Source organism: Eulemur rufifrons, chromosome 15 (assembly GCF_041146395.1).
Source record: "Eulemur rufifrons isolate Redbay chromosome 15, OSU_ERuf_1, whole genome shotgun sequence".
In the NCBI taxonomy this organism is placed as follows: Eukaryota; Metazoa; Chordata; class Mammalia; order Primates; family Lemuridae; genus Eulemur; species Eulemur rufifrons.
The window spans coordinates 15787761-15807770 of record NC_090997.1 but is presented as its reverse complement, the minus strand read 5'-3'; the positions used below and the strand labels follow the sequence as shown (position 1 = coordinate 15807770).

The following is a 20010-nucleotide window of genomic DNA, read 5'->3' as shown; positions in this document are numbered from 1 at the left end:
AGTTAGAGAGGAATTATTCTCTGTCTTAGCTACATATTTCTCTTTGTTCTGTTTTTTGCTGTATTATCTCTTGGTTGAGAGTTGCTGTTATTTATATATTGAATTGTGTTTCTAAGGAGAAACTAAATGGTCAGTCTGCCTGATTCTGAATTGGTTACAGAATTGGTCACTTTGGCTAAAGCAGGTGAATATAATATATGAAGTAAACATTTCCTGTAGACATGGTGCCGTGCTACTCTGAAATGATGGAAGGAAGCTTGGGATAAGTTTGTAACCAGGTTCACCTTTAAGAAATCTCAAGGTAAAGGAAAAACTAGCAAATTAAAAAAAAAAAAGACTTATTAATTATTCACCTGCTTAACTTGTGATGTTTTCAATTAATTATATGTATTTGAACACCAAGTTCAAGGCACTGTCCTAGGACTGGGGCTTACTAGGTTTTAGTAACATCAACAGTGTTTGTTTTTGTTTTACTTTTTACAAAATTTACTTGTTGGAGAGCAATGGAGATAATGGGGGATTGTATACGTTTGTAAGTCAGGGTTAGAAGAGATTTGTTTAGTGCAATCCTTTCATTTTACAAAGGAGGAAACTGAGGTGCAGGGGAGAAGGGAGACTTGCCCAAGGTCATATAGCCAGTAGGGTTAGACGGGCCCAGTCCTGGTCTGCTTATTCCTGGGACAGTGCTCTTCATGTCTTACATGTTGCCTTTCTGATCAAAGGACTGCAGTGTTTTGCTCAGTACAGAGGATGTTGTGGTTTGAAAACAATTACTCAAATTTCTTGAATGAGAAAACACAGAGGCCGTTTGCCTGTGAGGGTGTTGGAGGCTGAGTTTGAGGGAGTGAAGGAACTTAGCCCTTTGGCCTTTCTCCAGGACATGGGGTAGATGGGGGGCGGGGAGGTGACAGGTTTGTCTCAGGAGGAACAGCCTCTGACCTGGTATCTCTCCCAGGATTGCCTTGATGAGACTGGTGATGGTCCCTAGGTGATAATCAGGTCAGAGGGGAGGTGGTCCGTGTCTGTCTTTGCTGAGGATCTTACCTGGCTGATTTCCGGCTGTGGGCGGTGAAAGAGCTGGTGGCTGTGTGATTAATTAGGAGATCTTGGCTCCAGGTGAAAGGAACTTCAAGAAATTCGTAAAACTTTTACAATCTGCACAGAACCCTCCCACTTTTTTCTTGAAGCGACAAAGGCACCCTCCGTCATTTCTCCTCTCTTTGCACCCTCTTAGCCTGTCCCTCAGAGACTCGAGCTCATTTTTGACCGCTCTTGACATTCTCTGACTTTAACTCAACTTTATTTGAAAATGTCCTTGTCCATGATAAATCCATAAGAAAAATCTCTCTAGGGGTGCCTTATGATTGACTCATTGGTTTGGGGGAAGGGAGAGCAATAAAACTTCATATTTATTGAATGCTTACCATGTGCCAGGCACTATTCTCTGTGGTTTATGTGTATGGTCTCGTATATGACCTTATGATATCAGGATCTTGCATGTTTTACCTATTAAAAGCAGAGACACAGAAAGATTAACTGACTAGGGCCACAGCACAAGTCAGTGGTGAGTCTGGACTGGCACTCAGGCCTTGGGCTCTGAGCTGGTAGCTAGTGCATATACTGCTTGTCACTCTTGTCCTGTGTCCTTTGGAGAAGGAGGGGTGGGTGTGTGGAAGGACAGTTGAAACCTAGAACGTCACAAATATACTGTTGCAACATATTTCTCCCTGATATCTCCTTGTTTCCCTTTCTAGGACCTCATGATGGGGACTTGGGGTTGGTGGGGAGACATACTCAAAAGATTTTTATTCAAAGAAGCAAGCAAGACTCAGAAAGATGCAGCTGATAACTCTTGGTCTGAGAGGCAGCAGGGTGCAGTGGAAGGTGAGGGCTGATGAGTCAGATATCCCTGGGTTTGGAGTATTGGCCCCGACTGCCCTCGTACCCGGCTCCTGAACCTCTCCTCAGTGTCTCATCTGTAATGTGGACAGAGCCCCTATCTCATGGGATGTTCACGCAGATGGAAAGAGATCATATGTAATACTGACACGGCTGCTAGCTTGGCTTCCCTTTTTCTCCCCCGCAGGAAGGTCAGGGGATGAGCCATGCTGAAACATTCATGGAGAGCTGAGGTCAGGCAGAGGGACGTGATATCTGACTTTCAACCCAAGTAGAAATCCACGTAGGGTCAAATTTAATGAGTCACATGGGCCAGGAGAAATGGTTGCAGAGAAAACATCTGCACTAGGAACTTTGACTATAAAATGGCTTAAATGATTGGCACAAAAAGAGCTGGAAAAGAAAATCAGAGTACACACATGTTAGTCTGATTCTAACCATTCTAGAGGGTGGAAGGAAGGACATTAGCTCACAGGGCCTGCTCTGGTAGTGTGAGGAACACCTGCTGAGATGACTGGTGCAGGCAGGGAAGGTGAGAAGAGGCAACAGTCCATGCACAGGTGAAAAAGCAAACCTTTCAGTAGGGGATATTTAGAATGGGGCAGTGTTGTCTCGAGGTGGGGGCAGGGAAGCTGTACCAAGGGAAGGACCTTGTGGGCCTACTTTTGCTGACCTGTATGATAAAGGTCTTGGATTCAAGTATCTGTAATATTTCCTTCCACCTCAAAATCCTTTCCTTCAGTGATGCAAAAACCGAAACTTGCAGTTAAAAACAGAATGCAGCTAACCCCCTTCCACATCGTAGGATTGAAAGTGAAACACAAAGATCAAGTTAATGTTACAGACCTGCTGGCTTGGTGGTTGAACCTCTTATTTGCATAACTTTGATATCCCAATCTGTATGTAAAGATTGTTCTTAGGGGAAACAATGTGCTTAAGAACCAGAACATGATTTGGTCAGCGAACTTATTTATTTATTTATTTATTTGAGATAGAATCTTGCTCTTTTTGCCCTGGCTAGAGTGCCGTGGCATCAGCCTAGCTCACAGCAACCTCAAACTCCTGGGTTTAAGCAATGCTTCTGCCTCAGCCTCCCAAATCGCTGGGACTACAGGTATGTGCCACTATGCCCGGCTAATTTTTTCTATATATATTTTTAGTTGTTCAGATAATTTCTTTCTATTTTTTAGTAGAGACGGGGTCTCGCTCTTGCTCAGGCTGGTCTTGAACTCCTGACCTTGAGCAATCTTCCCGCCTCGGCCTCCCAGAGTGCTAGGATTACAGGCGTGAGCCATCGCTCCCGGCCTCAGTGAACTTATTTGTAGAGTTCAGATGCTGTCATTGAACCAAGCTGTAGTTTAGGCTTTGAGTTTCTGGTGATAAAATGTTTTCTTTCTTCCAATCTGTCCCCTATCTAAAACTCACTGCTCAAGCAAAATGTAACATCATCCCATTTTACCTAGCAAGCAAGCAAAACTCAATAACAGCCTCATTCTCAACTCTAGGTCCTTATGAATCCCAACAACAGACATAGGAAAAATGTTTCCCCTTCCTTCCCCAAGTGGGGTTCCTCCTTTAGGATTGGTCGAGTGTGAGAGAACTGGTTTTTATTCATGGTTGTGAAGGGAAACACATCTCTCAGGCTCACAACTCTGCAGACTTCTTCCTCTTTGCAGCATAAACAGTAAGATCCATTCCATTAGCGGGAGTGGATTTGCAACGCAGTGCAGTTGTGGGAGTGGAATCGTATTCGTGTTTCTTGTAAAAATATTTCCCAGAGGTTTCAGTGGTTGGTTGACAGATGTGGACCAACTGGAAACTGTGCCCTGGATATATTAGAACAATATCAATAAACTCTTCAATCAGGTGTCAGGAATGACTTAAGGAAACATTTTACCTGAATTATTAAAACCACTAGATGCAGTGTTTAGAAATGAAGAACAAATCAGATGTGTTAGGAATTTGATACTATGTCCGTACTTCTTCACTTCCATTTTGTTTAAAGTGAGATTATGGAGTGTTTGCTGCTACTGACATAGGCAAGACCAGGAGGTGATCTGGGGATGCAAAGACGACCTAAAATGTTACCACCAAAATACACCTTTTTAACCTTGTAAGAAAGGTTTCTGCTACCATTAAGTTTTAATTGCCTACTTTTCTTTAACAAAGACTCACATCATGCTTCCTAAGTGCCATGTCCTATTCTAATTATTTCATAAATATTAACTTAATTTTCATAACCCTCTGAGGAAGGCCACTATCATCCCCATTTTACAGATGGGGAAATCGAGGTACAAAGAGTAACCTGCCCAAGGTCACACAGCCAGGAAGTGGCTGTGCCAGGTTTTAAAGTCAGGCACCAATCTGATTCTAGACAGTGCCCCGTGGCTATCAGAATCTGAATTTTCCCTTCAATTACTTGGTGCTAGGAATTTCTAAGTTTTTGTGGTTGATTTTTTTTTTTTTTTGAACCTCAATCAATCGAGAAAAATTTATTTACCTTAGCAAAACCCAGATTGCTCGGAAATAAAACGCCTACAAAATTGTCATCAAGAGTGAGTTTTCATCTGCAGAAGTCACTCCAGTTTCCTACTTTTTCAGGAATGGCTTAAAATAGAAAAATCCTGGGGCTGAAGGCTCTGCGGGGGTTGTTTTGAAAAATAAAGGCTGTTTCAAGTAAGTCAAAGTTGATAGCGTCCTTCTAATCTGAACTCACATCTGTTTCACCGGGTGGTTTTCTCAGCACCTGACAGACAGAGGCAGCAGTTGCTGCGACCAAAGCAGCCGTCCCTCCTTTGCCAGATAGACTCCTCCACCAAAAATTCCAGACAGCCATCCTGTCTGTCAGCCCAAATTTCCTATGGGAAGTAGACTTGAAGTGTAAACACCAGGAAGCCTGGCTGAAGGGAGCAGATTATTCGCTTTAAGAGGCTGCTGTGTCCTGGCGTTCCAGCCCCGCAGCCGCAGTCATTTTACAGCCATGGGAGAGTCGGGGTGTTCGACCCCCCCAGCCCCCACCCCACCGCCTTTTCCACCTTGGCTTCCAGGAATGCCATTTCCAGCAGACAGCACCTTTCTGTTTAACCTCTTAAGGTGTTTGAGATTATAAAGCACACAAAACTGTTGCAGGAGAAAAGCCTCTTATGGCTACAGCTTAAAAAATCTTTATCTCATGCACGAAGTGGCCAGAGACGTGGCCTTTGCCCCTGGCAGACAGATGCTGCCGTTCTCCCCGGGCCCACCCACCGGTGACTTCTTCCTCGAGGCTTTAGGGGGAAGGGAGTTAGTTTTTAAATGTATATTTCATTCTATAATTTAACTAACAGCTTTTAAATTTAAGCTATTTGGGATACTAAAAAATAAATCGGCGTTTTCCCCGCATAGGGCTCAAATACAAATGAAAAAAAAAAAAAATCTCTAAAAATTTGTGTCCTCGAATCAACCTGGTCAAGTATTATGTAAGCAGAATTTGCAGAGGAGGAGGAATTTCTAGAATTCTGTTCATCTGTTCTTCATGATTAATTGGTAGTTAACATTACAGTGTAGGTATATAATTCGACAGGTTTGTGGATGATATGTCACATTTTAACTAATAGGTAGGTTCAAGTTTATAAACTAAAAAAAAGCCTCCTAGTATATTTCATGAAATCTGAGACACGATTCATTGTGAGGCATATACCATTATTTTATATGCCACTAAGGAAAAACAGAAAACACTGCAGCCAAGCTGTGAAAAGGCATTGCTTAAAATATGCATTCAGTTGTCTTAGAATTAGTGACATATGGCAGTACTTTAGCCACAACCTTGCCTCTTTCCCATATAGTCTGACGACATGATTCTAACCCCGTGTTGTTCAAGTCTTAATTTTCCTCTGCTTACTGGCAGCAGTTGGCATTTTTGCTTCCTTCTCTTTGAAGGTGTCTCTGGGACACATCCCTCTCCTGCTTCACCTTCTAACGACTCCGGCTGTTTTTTCTCTCTCCTTGGCTGCTTTTTCCTCCTCTCCCTGACCTCCAAACAGTGCAGAGTCCTGGGGCTCAGTGCTTATATTGCTTTTCAACCTACATGCTCTCCCTCCCTTGGTGACTCATGACTTTAAATACCGTCTCTCTGCTGGTGATTCCCAGGTGCTTATATATCCAGCCTGGACCTTGTACCCAAACTCCAGATGGAAATTTCCTCCTGCCCTCCTGACACACCCAGATGTCTGACAGGCACCTCATGCCTATGATGTCCAGTGCCAAACTCCAAAGCATACCTCCACATCAGTCACCCACCAGAGAAAGTCCTCCAGCCTTCCAGTTGCTCAGGCCAAAACTTTAGCGTCACCTTTGCCTCCTTTTTTTTCTTTTTTTTTTTTTGAGGCAGAGTCCTGCTCTGTCACCCTGGCTAGAGTGCCGTGGCGTCAGCCTAGCTCACAGCAACCTCAAACCCCTGGGCTTAAGCAATCCTCCTGCCTCAGTCTTCCGAGTAGCTGGGACTACAGGCATGCACCACCATGCCCGGCTAATTTTTTCTATATATTTTTGGTTGTCCAGCTAATTTCTTTCTATTTTCAGTAGAGACAGAGTCTTGCTCTTGCTCAGGCTGGTCTTGAACTGAGCTCAAACGATCCACCCGCCTCGGCCTCCCAGAGTGCTAGGATTACAGGCATGAGTCACTGTGCTTGGCCCTTTCTTTCCTTCTTACCCCATATATGATTCATTAGCGAACCCCTCAGCTCTACCTTTGAAATATACGCAGAAGTTGGCTACTTCCTATTACCTGCACGGCTGTCACTTTGGCCCAAACCACTGCTACCTCCCTGCTGGATTATGGCTGTGGCCTCTACCTGGTTTCTGTCTGTGTGACCTTCATTTTATTCTTGACACAGCAGCCAGAATGATACTGTTCAAATGTCAAGTCAGATCGTGTCATCTCTTCTCCAAAATCTCCGGTGACTTTTCGTCGAAAGCAGAGTTGCAGCCTGAATGCCGGGTGTGATCTGCACCCCTCTCCCCTCCAACTTTCACCTGTGACTCCTGCCACTCCTGCCTCTTGCTCCCTTGCTCCGGCCACGCCGCTTTCCTGCTCCTGCTTATGCATGCCGACACCCTTCCTTCCATGCACCAGGTATCTGCACAGCTTGCTGCGTTCAGCGCTTGACTCAAATGCTACCTCCGGGAGGCCTTCTCTTATGTAGGGCAGCCCCACCACCCGCATCGCCTTTCCCTGCTTTATTTCTCTCCCAGAACTCCCTGCCTAACACACTTCACGTCTTATTACTTCCTGTGTTTATTCTTCCCAAGTCCTCCTGATAGATTGTAGGCTTCACCGGGAAAGGAAGGGATTTTGTTTCACTTTGCATTTGCTGGCTGCTGTCTCCCCAGTGCCTAGAAGCGTCCAGCACAAAGTAGATGCTCAGTAAATTTTTGTTGAAGGAATTAATTAACAGCTTCAGGTATTTGGGACAGCTTCAAACACAGAGTAAGATAAGAAGGAAGGAGGCTTTTTTGGTTGTTTTTTGTTTTTTCTTGTCCCCAGTGGAATGAAATGAAAGATTATTCATTTTTCTCACAGTATCAGTGATATATATTCCTTTCATTTGGAAAATTGTGTACCATTTTGGTAATTTGTCACTGGAAAACCTTCTGTCCACTACCTTCAAGGGATCTTTGCAGAGTGAGTTTTTTTAGTAGCCCCCAGGTTCATCTGATCTTACAGTTATTGTCTATTGAAGCTTCAACAAGATAGTGATTGTGCTTCAGAAATCATTTTTTGGTTTTAAAATAAAATCTAGACAGTTCTTCCAACTTTTGTACCTCAACTAGAGAAAGGAGTATTTTTAACCTGGAGCATACCAAGTTCCCAGCACTGATGAAGCAGTTTCCTGTGTAATGAATGCACTGGGACTTATTCCTGTTGATAGACCAATTTTTAACCACCCTATGATACACTGATTACTGCAGAACACATACATGTGAGCGTCTTGCTTTTAGGAGCACTTACCCAGGCCAGAGAGACCACAGCGTGGATAGCTGATCTCGGTAGGGTTCTGCTACAGTGGGAGAATCCACGAGGCCCTTCCTGCTTGTGAACTCCTGCCCCAGGAGTAGACAGGGCGAAGCACCGTCAGTGGGGTCAGGGCACCGGCAGAGGCAGAGGCTCTTGCACAAGAACAGGTTCCAGGAAGCCCAGGTTCTGTCCACTGGTGAACACACCATGGAGGCGCAGGCAAGGGGGCAGCGGTGGCAGAAAGGCTCTCATTCATTTATTCATTCAGAGATATTTGTGTTATTCCCATTTCGTGCTAGGCTCTGGTAGGTGCTGGGTAGTCAAAGCAGGTGGGAGGCTTGGGCAGCAGGTAGTCGGAAAAAACAAGGCATCTTTGAGGACATGACCATGCACTGGGTAGAATATTGATTCTAGGAATGCCAAAGCCAGGCTTTTATTCCAGTTTCTGAACTTGACGTATGTTGCTCTGGACATATGTTGCATGTGCTGTGTCCATCTTTGTCCCTGTGTCTGCAGTTTGCAAGGCTGGGGCACAGCACGTGCCTATGAAGAGCGTGTCTTTGGGGGGAGAATCAGGGTGGGGTTAGAAGGGAGGTTGTCTTGAGCACACGTCTCCTGTCTGCCACGTGCACATCTCAGGAGGCTGCTGTGATGTGTTGAGAAGCCAGCGCAGGGAGAACTGTAGAGTCATCTGTCCTGGGAGGAGGTTGTGCATTAATTGCCTCCACGGGAATTTTCTCATTAGTTGTCCCTTTACCTCTCTTGCTAGAATAATAATGAGAACTGATACTACATTTAACAAGATGCAGTGGGAATGCGTGCATCCTTTTACATGATAAGTTTGGTACCACTGAAAAGTTTATAAACTTGTTCATCTCTTAGATGCACCCATTCTGTGCGAAGCCTGGCTGTACGGTGTGAAATCCTGAGTGCTGTGTTGTGTGGTTGCAGACAGCGTGTGTTTCCTCCGGCTCTGTCATCGCTGCCCTTCACGCTCCTTCCGAGGAAGGCTTTGATATGGGCTCTGGGTGATGGCGCTCATTTCAGATACTTATCTCCAAAAGGAAAAGAGCTTTAATACCTTCTCTAATTATAAAGATCAATTTGGGTTTTTATAAAAAGAGAAGCAACCTTTTGTTTTTACATCCTGAAGCTGACAATGAGCATTAAAAATATTGAGCCTCAAATTAGGGTTGTTATCCAGTTAATATCTAATTCAGGGTTTTATAATGCATTTCTGTAATAACCAGTTTATCACCTCAGGCCTCTCTATTCTTGGGCCCTCTTGCCGGGGAACGGGTCAGTATCAGCTCACCGGGAGGGCCCAGTGAATACTGTTGTGACACCCCGCGTGTGGCAGAGGGCAGAGGCAGCAGCAGCATTTTCCTTTCCACGTTTGCCTTTCTGTGGGCGAGTTCAGCAGTGGTTCCCCTCTGACAATTGCCTGTGAGCTTCCAAAAAGCCCGGAAAGTCAGGAGTCTGGTGCTTGGCTTCGTTGTTCAGCACCTGTGGTCTTGGTGCTAAAACCTGTCTGTAAATCACTCTTCCCACCCTTCTGGTTCACTGTCCCAGTGACTCTTGTCCATGCAGAAAAGGAGGGGGCTTGGGAAGGAGAACCAATGTGTACTGAGGACCTGTGCTAGGTGTTTTTAATACTCCATCCCATAAATCTTAACCACCCTACCAGACAAGAGGTGGCATTTCCATTTTATTTATGTGAACACTGAAATCTTAAAGGTTGTCATTTGCCCAGGATCACTAACAAGTCTTGGAGCTGGATTTGAAAGCCATATGTTGTGACTGCCAAGTTCATGATCTTCCTTACAATTCTCATGCTTTTCTCCAGAGGCCAGGCCACCTTCTCAGACAGCTCCTGACTATTACAGCCTCTGGTCTGTAGGGCTTGACTCCTTCCGTGATTTCTACAGAAACTTTAGCTGTATTCCGCAGAGCTCCAGGACCTGGCCCCACAGGAAAAAGCACTGTTAGGTTCCACGCCCCCATCTGTTAGCCCTTCACTGGGTTGAGGGTTGTGTTACTTTTCAGTGTAGGAAAAGAGAGACTCGGCACCACATTCAGTGGATTCACATCAATTCAACACACACTGACGGTCTCTAGTCTTGATGACGACTCTGGGGACTCTGATGGCACAAATGCCCAGGGCACCTTGCCAAGCAGAGATGTGGTCTCTGCTTCACTTACTGTTGTGAAGTTAATAATTGGAGTGGGAACTTTCATTGTTTTTTGGGTGTGGTTTCTTTTAACAAAATACTTTTCTAAATCTTTATGCTATTTAACAGTCTAGCTATGGTCTCTTTAAATTGCTGTGATTGCAGGGGTTGGTGAACTACAGCCCATGGGCCGTATCCAGCCCACTACCTGTTTTTGTAAGTCAAGGTCTATTAGGACATAACCATGCTTGTTTGTGTTATCTATGGCTGCTTTTGTGCTACAACAGAGTTGGGGAGTCACAACACAGAGACCATGTGGGTCTCAAAGCCTAAAATATTTACTGTTGTCCTTACAGAACAAGTTTGCTGACACCTCTCTCTCTCTTGTTTTTTAGGGTACCATAGTTTTAAAGAAAAGAAACAAACTTGGTAGCCCCAGAGAAAGCTGTCCCAGCAGCTGCTTGGTCAGCAATAACAGAGCAGGAAAAAGCGCACACACCGTGGCCAGCCTGAGTGCATTCATCCCTAGGCGAGGCAGCCATGCCCAAAGAGCATAATTCCAGTGAATAGTAACGCTCCTGGACTACATCACACTCCCTGCTAACCACAGTGGGGCACCATTACATGACCTGGCGCTAGTCACCAACCTCTACATGAGATTCCTTACCAATAAAATTAAACACTTAACAGTATGTGTTTATAAAGTATATATAAACATGTCTTATGGATGTGTGTGTTTTACAAGTACATGTAGATATCAGGTTTTAGTCTGAAACGTCAGCTCTTGGCAAACCCATGGCCAAAGAATGGCCAGACACGCCAAAGTTAGGCAAGCACGAAAATGAGGTTTATTGAGGAGGGAAAGATAGGATTATAGAGCAAGAGAAACATGTAGGTTTACTGAGCATGATGCATACGCCACAGATGACGACTGGACCCATTGTCGCAGCAGGAAAAAGAGAATTTGGTTATGATCTGCGACTTGTTTTATAGTGCCCGGATTGAGACCTCCTCAGAAGTCACCATGGAACCACTTTGATTGAACAGTTGGGAGTTGCATTACTATGCATGAGGGTTGTTGTAGGTCAATTTCTGGACCCTATGGTACCTTTGCTGCTTGGCTGGTGGGCTAGAGAGTCCTCTGCACTCTTTTGCAGCTGGTGCGCTAAGTTGATTGGCAGATTTGTAGGGTATTCCCTCCTCCCCAGGTATGGCAGTCGCTTGAGAGATTAGGGTGGGGCAGGACCAAGATGGGGGTCTTTTTCTCAGGTGGGGCAATTGCACCAAAGCAACAGCACCCACTTTTGTCCCTAGGAGACCCCGAATCCCTTGCTATCTATGTAACAGATAGTTTAAAAAGGAATAGTGAAATAAATATCAAATAAAGCAATAAAATAAAAAGAAGACCAATGTCTTCACCACCCGGCTGAGGTAACAGAACTTTGTGAATGCCTGTGAAGTCCCTTCTGTGCAACTTCCCCTCCTTCTCCCCAGGGGTAACCATCTATTGTTTCATTTTGCCTAACGTTTTTTTCTAAACACAGAAGGCTTTCAAGGTCTATAAGATTTTATGTTTCATTGGTGTTGCTTTATTTCCTTGGTGGTAAGCTCTTTCTGTCTTTAAATTTCATAAAGGTTATCAGTCTAGCAAACATGGCCTAACACACAGTGACTGCTCAATAAATACTCTTGAAATTTTCCACAGGTTTTTCTGTTTCCTTTCTTGGCGATGGGGTGAGTGCAACAAACTCATGGGCTAGTTCCAACTGGCCTCCTCAGTGGGGTTTTGTGATAATGTGCTAGATTGAAAGGCTGGTATCTCTTGAGGAAGATGTTGGTGACTCCATCTTTGATATATCCACTCCGGCATGGGAGGGGGCGGAGGTGAAGAACGTTGCTAACTTCCATCAGTCTGTGGAGTTGACTCCATGGTTTCATGGTAGGGAAATCTAGTTGAGTGGGACAATAAGACGGAACCTGATTTGTGGGCCTTAAATTTAGCTTACAGTTAATTTTAGTTAAAAAGAAATCTCATTGTATCCATTCTTTGTGTTTTTCTTTTTTTCTTTATTTTGTGGCTTAAAAGTATAAATACTGTACTGGGTTTTGGAAGAAGGAGTTGTTCTTAAACTTAAACGTTTAAACTCTGTAATTACTCTATAAAGGCTATGTATTTACATCTGAAATGCACTGAGTCTTAAATTTTCGTGCTTAGTATATGGAGCTTTTATAACGATGGGGGTACTTCCAAAAATAAATTAACTCTATAGAAAATGTTAATCAGTGAGTATTAGTGAGAGACTAGAGACTAGTGAGTATCTCTACAAATGAGGAAATGGATATGACAGAGGTTTGCCCAAAGCCACACTGTCATTGGCATTATGAAGATTTAAGCAATGGTCCTGCTTACAAGAAAACGCTGTCATGTTTCATGTAAGACACTATGAGCCTTAGTCAAATTGACCTAAATTAAGATTCAGGGACTAAAAAGCCTTTTGGTATTTGGAAGAGTCTATCTCATTAACCACAAAGAGCTGATGTGTTCCTTAAAGTTACCTGTGGAGTTTTAAATAGGACATAGGTTTTTTTGAAGAGTCTATTTGCTTGAAATCAAAAGCTCCGTATCTGACTAAACTTGCTATGAAAACTGAAAAGCAACTGGTTCAAGTATATTTCACACTGCCAGGGAAAATAGTGTGAGAAGTATAGTAATGACGTAATTTGTGACATTCTACTTTTTTTTTGAAGTTTTTATTTTTTGTGGCATTCTACTTTTACAGTTGACAACAAAGCAGCCTTCTACTAGGAACTTATTTTTTGAAAACAATTTTCAGGTCATGAATTCAGAGTGTGTATACAGGCTTTCAAATCACCTGGCTCCATAGGTTTGTGTGGCAGAGCAAGGATTTATGTTAAGGAACCACAAAGTCCTCCATTTTCAGAGAAACGTCTGTAATTATTATTGTTCTTTTATTGGGCAAAAATTGATAGCTCATTTTATAAATACTTTTCCCAACAACTGATTGGAGCCAAAAAGATTTTTTTTTCTTCCTGGTTAATCTCTAGTTAATTTAAAAATCATAACAATCAGTTTCTCTTTATTCTCTTCTTTTTCTTTCTTCCCTAAATCTCACTTGGGAACTTGACCCCATTTTTTTAATAGTAAATATTTTTAAGAAAGACATTGTCCACTATAACCACTCTGACATCGGAGTGCGTGAGTATGGCCAGAGACATGGTATTGATTCAGAGGGCTAATTCGCCTGTTGTGGTAAAATACTAGAGCCCTTGCTAGGAGAGTTCTATATGCACCCCACGTATAAACAGTGGCAAAGCCACTGTGTAATTGCAGAGAGAAGATGCTGGAAAGGGGGAGACAGCAAAGCAAGCTACTCAGGGGGAGTCTCACCTGACCAAGGACTGGTGCCAGGTGCTTATCTGGAGGTTTTGGATCCTGGGATTTGATTTTGGCATTTCCCCCAAATCGTCAGATCTGGGGACCATGGATGCACAGAGATTACAAGTGACTGATGAGGCAGAATGACAATATATTATATTATTGGGGGCAGATATCTGAGAGAATAAGCAGCCATGGTTGTTTGCTCAAGGTTTTTCCTTCCTCTCAGAAGGTGGCATCCAGTAAACATTTAATAGTAGTTACACATACAGGATTTGGAATAGCCAACTGGTGAGTTGGGTTCAATACCCAACCCACCTTCCTTTGTGATATTGGGCCAGCAGCCTAACTTTTCTAAGTGTTTTTTTTTTCCTCTTACCTGTGCAATTGGAATGTTAATGCCTCATAAAGATGTTCAATGAGCTAGTACTGTAATACAATACCAGGAAGATAATAGCTATTGTTATTATACTGTCATTTTGGCTGTTGTCTTCATCATAATCATGCAAGTCAATTTAGAAGACTGAATAATGGATCAGAAAATTACTTGTTGAGCATGAATTAGGGCACAAGAAGATGTATGTTCTTAAGGAATGCCTCTGTTGGGCTGGAACAGCAGGGTATGTCAGTTGACATAAAAGACATCATTCCCAGAATCAGGACACCCTTTACCTAGACAGTGTTGGGTAAGTTTTAGTTTGTAGCTTCCCTTTTTCTAAATTTTATGAAGTCACCACTTTTTTAGTCTGGGAGCCTCTAACTTATTTGGTTACAGTTGTGTTTAGGACAGCAGTTTCCCCTTATCTTTAGTTTCACTTTCCACCGTTTCAGTTACCCTCGGTAAACTGTGGTCCAAAAATATTAAATGGAATATTCCAGAAACAAATAGTTCATAAACTTTAAATTGCACACCTTGTTGAGGAGTGTAATGAAATCTTGAGCCATCCCACTCTGTCCCATCTGAGATGTGAATCCTCCCTTCATGCAGTGGATCCAGGCTGTAGATGCTCCCGCCCACTGGTCACTCAGTAGCCGTCTGGACTATCAGATGGATGGTCCAGGTATCGCAGTGCTTGCATTCGAGTAACCTTTATTTTACTTAATAATGGCCCCAAAGCACAAGAGCAGTGATGCTGACAATTTGAACATGCCAAAGAAAACTCATAAAGCGCTTCCTTTAGGTGAAAGGATGAAAGTTCTGGGCTAAATAAGGAACGAAAAAAAAAATCGTATGCTGAGGTTGCTGAGATCTATGGTAACAGTGAATCTTCGTTCCATGAAATTGTGAAGAAGGAAAAAGAAATTCGTGCACAGTAAATACAGGGTTCGGTACCATCTGCAGTTTCAGGCATCTACTGGGGGTCTTGGAACTTATCACCCATAGATAAGGGGAGACCACTGTAGTAACAAAGGAATCGCTGTGAATACCCTGTTTGGGTTTGCCTTTCAAAACACCTTTTGGGGGTGATTCATTATATTCATAATTCCATGATTGCTTCTTCTTTTTCCACATTCAGGAAGTGAAGTCTGTAGGAGGGTATCCAACTAGTCCCTAGGATGGGCTGAGTGTGCCAAATGCTTATGAAAGGCAGTTGCATTCCTTTGACACACAGCCATGGGAAAACTTCTTCTAGTTCATTAAAGCAGAGTGGCCCCGCTACTCAGGAGGCTGAGGTGGGAGGAACTCAGAGCCCACGAGCTGAAGACCCATATGCCTGGACAACAAAGCGAGACCTTGTTTCAAAACAAAACAGAAGTAAAGCAGAATGGCCTTATATAAAGACCTTCCTCTTTTACAAGCCTGTATTTGTTTTTTGTTTGTCTCTGGTGTAGGTATTGACATCCTGAAGCTTGTAGCAGCCCAAGTGGGAAGCCAGTGGAAGGATATCTATCAGTTTCTGTGCAATGCCAGCGAGAGGGAGGTCGCCGCTTTCTCCAGCGGGTACACGGCGGACCACGAGAGGGCCTACGCGGCCCTGCAGCACTGGACCATCCGGGGCCCCGAGGCCAGCCTGGCTCAGTTGGTGAGCGCCCTGCGGCAGCACCGCAGAAATGATGTCGTGGAGAAGATTCGTGGGCTGATGGAAGATACCACCCAGGTAATGCAGCCCTGCTCGTGTGTCTTTACCACTAACCTGTTGTCCCTGTGCTTCAGATTTTACCAGGTATAAGGGAACAGGGAAAACTAACTGATATTAGACATCTAGGTACACACACAAACACACCCTACCTTCTAGGACGGTGGTTCTCAATGGTTGTCCATTAGAATCATCTAGGGATCTAGGGCTGTGGTCCCCAAACCCTGGCTGCGGACTGGTACTGGTCTGTGTCCTGTTTGGAGCTGGCCTGTTAGGAGCCGGGCTGCACCGCCCCCCGAGCTCTGTCCCTCTATACCCCACCCCGGTCCATGGGAAAATTCTCTTCCATGAAACTTCGGAACCAGTCACAGGTGGCATAGCAGGCGGTGAGCAGTCGGCAAGGGCGAAGCTTTGAAGCTTCCTCTGTCGCTCCCCAAGCTGCTCCCCGTCGCTCGCACCACCGACTGAGCTTGCCTACCCCGATCCCCGGAAAAATTGTCTTCCATGAAACCAGTTCCTGGTGCCCGAAACGTTGGGGACCTCTGATTGTAGGGAACTTTTTGAAAATTCTGATGCTTGGACCCGCCCCTTACGGCAGATCAGTCAAATCAGAATCTCTAGAGGGAGGACTGTAAATCAGTACTTTTAAAAGCTCTCCCAGGTGATTTCAATGTGCAGTCAAAGTTGAGAATCATTGTCTTTGGGGTAAATTCTATGAATAGTTATCAGGCTGTGTAGCCTCGTCTACTCGTTTGTTAACTAATTTACAATCTCATTTTGCGTAATACATTTTGAACAAAACCAAGAAAAAAGACTTTTTTTTTTTCTTTGCCCTCCCCTCCTCTAGAGGATGTTTTTCGTGAGGTGGCTTAGAAAGGCTCCATCTTAGCTCCTGAGCATGCAGGTGGTGCTGGCAGCAGTTGGTCACAAGATCGATCCTCTTCCTTGGGTCGTTCAATCCTGTGCATCAGGTGGGAACAGGAAGACTGAGGAGTGTGGTTTGTGTATAGTGATTGAGCCCTGGCTTTGGAGCCAAGCAGCACTGGATTTGAATCCCGGCTCTGACATGTACTGGCTGGGTGACCAAGGCTAAGTTACTTTAAGTTTTTCTGCCTCTGTTATTTGCATTTGTAAGCCTAGTTTTATGAGGTGAATTAGGACTAGAAATAAAGCATATAAAGTGCCTGACTCATTGAAGGTATTCTACAAATGGAAGTTAAGATGATGATGTAGCTCATTGTACTCAGCCTGTCTTTAATCATAATGTATTTCCCTGAAAGGCCATGAATTAAGTAGATTTGAGTATTGAATCATATTTCCCACAGACTTCAATTAAGGTTTTAGAAAGTATTCCCAAAGTAAAGAAAATGCCTCTAAGACTTGATAAAACCCACTCAAGATTTAAAGGGCTGTTTTGTCTGTGTTATTATTCTAGTGGTCCAAACTCATTGCCTGAAAGAGCTAGGTAGAGTTTTGTTTTATTTTGTTTTTACCATATCAACTCAATTTACTATCATTCTGTACCAAATTTTGTATATCAAGGAACTCAATTTTATATACTTGATACTTATACCTAAGTATACTTTATATACTTAAAAAGTCCAAATGCTTTCATCTTTTTATACAGACAGTGCAATACTTCTTCACGATTGAAGTAAACATTCTTCAGGTGGATCTTTGATCCATGTAACTGTTGGGATTAAAATTTATGGGTGCTAATTGACTTTGAAGGTGGTCTTTAAAGCTCTTGGCATATTTTTTAACTTCTTCGAAATGTGGAATTGCAGAAAAAAAATATTTACCAATAGACCGAGTGGTAAACATTCAAAGGCACACACCAGTCTTGTGACTTTCTGAGAAATAATTTCCATAAATATTATTCACAACTAAAACTAGGCTTTAAGTAGCTGGATTTTGGGAATGGCAAGGGAGATGTTTACCCTTTAATTAAATAAAATGGCTGCAGTTTGAATAAAGGGAGACGCGAGGCAAAGCATTCTTGTGCTTTCTTGGAGCGTTGGCCTTAAGGAAAGAGCTGGTAGGATGTGCGGCTGACTTGGAGAAGGATTTAGATATTTGAGAGTAGGTCATCTGATCTTGATGATGCCTATAACAAAGGTAACATATGATTGATGCAATGTTAGGATTTGGTTAACCCAAGTCCATGGTGGGCCCACGGGAAAACAATAGGAGAGTGACTATAAAGGAAAGTGATTCATAACAAAATCATTAGGACAATGAATAAGAAAACTAAGCATCTTCTTCCCAAGTGCCAAACTCTTGTACACTTTAATTCTTTCCTTCCTCTTATCTCCTCTGTAATACAAAAAGATTCTAATAATATCTATGTTTTTCTTATTTATTTTTTGAGAAACAATGATGTCACAGGATTGTGATGGAGGTTGAGATGGCAGCATTAAGCTTCTTGTTCCACGTGTTAATAACGTGCATCATTGTCTAGCAACATTCTGAATCCAGTTCTGACTCTAATTTAATACCCAGTGAGCACACATTTCTGACTGCCAGTACTTATTACATGTTGTATATCACTAATGCAAAATGCTTGGGACCAGAAGTGTGTCAGATTTTGGCTTTTTTTGGATTTTGGAATATTTGCATATACATAATGGATGTATATCATTAAGGATGGGACCCAAGTCTAAAGATGAAATTCATTTGTGTTTCAGATATACCTTATACGCATAACCTGAAGGTAACTTTATACACTATTTTAAATAATGTTTTACAAGAAACAAAGTTTGTGTTAAGTACTTACATGTAGAATTTTCCACTTGTGGCATAATATTGGTGCTCAAAAAGTTTTGGATTTTGGATTTTTGGATGAGGGATACTCATTCTGTAATTGCACTGTATGTCCCTGCCTGTCCATAGTTTATTTCTGAGATCTGTTGAGTCAAACAAGAGAATCAGAAGGCAGGGGGAATAATTGAGAATTATTCTTCCCAGGTTATGATGGACTTGAACACCCTGTGCATTATGGTACTGCTGGGATTTGGAATTTTGCCTCAGAGTTAATGGACTACTAATGTGTAAAATGACTGTTTTTTTTTTTTTTTTTTTTTTTTTTAATGGCTAATGTTTTTCCCTATTCATGAGCCTGAGAGCACCTATGTAATGTTCCACTCAAAGGATTAGCCCTGGTGTGGCTGTTTGTTACCTCTGTCAAGAACAGCTGGTCCATTACTAACAGTGGTGTCTCATTAGTCATTTTTAAATTAAACACATCCAGAGTCTGACTCTTTATCTGAGCTATGAGATGTATTTTTCAGCACTCTCCTCTTTCAAGTTCAACATTCAAACTGAGCCCAGCCTTTCAGAATCATATCTGTTCTTCCCTTCCAGGGCATGAGCATTTGGAAGAAGCAGCACAGCAGTGGGAGGATAGTTGGAAGTTATCGGGATTTTGCCAAAGCTATTAAAAAACCAAACCAAACCCTAATACAGCATTCCAAATTGTATGTTATCTGTTTTTCTATCCTTTCACTTTGATTTTTTCCTATGTCTTTATTTAAAGATTATCTCTTTTAAGGAGCATATATTTAAGATTTTTTCTTAAATCTACTCTGACAGTTTTTGTCATTTAGTTAGAGAATTTCTGTGTTTTTATGTTTTTAGTGTAATTACTCATATCTTTGGATTTAAATCTGTCATGTTCTTGTTTGTTTTTTATTTGTCCTGTCTGTTCTCTCTTTTTTCTCTCTCTCTTTTCTTGACTTCTTTTGGAATAATCAAGTATTTTTTATTATTCCATTTTCCCTCCTCTATTAGCTTGTTAGTTACACACTTTTTACTTTGCTTTTAATGGATACCCTAGGTATTATAACATGCATACTTAAATTATGAGTGACATGTTATAAATGTGTCATTTTTTACCATTTTTCGCACAATACAACAGCCTTAGAAGACTTTAATCCTATATATCCTACGTTTTGGTTTTGTTATGAATTTTCATGCTATACATCTAATCCCCCCCCCAAAGGCATAATTATTATGGTTTTACCCAGGATCCAAACAGATTTACCTGCATGCTGGTCTTTTCTGTTCTTCATACCTGCCTTGCAGCTTCAACTTCTACCTGTGACCATTTTTCTTTTGCCCAGATTATACTTCTCAGTGTAGGTTTTCAGCAATAAACTCTGTTTTCGTTTGTCTGGAACATACTCACTAAATAAATAAATAGCCTTATTTCACCTTAGTTTTTGAAGGGTAGCTGGAAATAAAATATTTGCTCACCAGTTATTTTCTTTCGGTCGTTTAATGCCTGGATTTAAGTTTCCCCTGCTAAATAGCAAAGGAGGTGATGTGATTTTATTTTTAAATCTATATTACATAACAAATTCAGTGCGGAATATTATACCAGGCACTTTGGGCAATGCAAAGATGAATAAGGCAAAGTCAGTGCCATCAAGGAAGCTTACAGATGCATGGAAGAAACTAACACATACTTAT

The 20010-nt window shown here is 42.4% G+C and overlaps 1 protein-coding gene across 1 annotated transcript in view; it reads left to right on the top strand.

Annotated features, from left to right (window-relative positions):
- The window catches only part of TNFRSF21 (TNF receptor superfamily member 21), a 68979-nt gene that overhangs the window by 33240 nt on the left and 15729 nt on the right, over positions 1 to 20010 (top strand). Inside the window, exon 4 of the mRNA XM_069487296.1 lies at positions 15296 to 15561. Within this exon, the coding sequence (XP_069343397.1) occupies positions 15296 to 15561 (266 nt within the window). The remainder of the gene's footprint in view (positions 1 to 15295; positions 15562 to 20010) is intronic.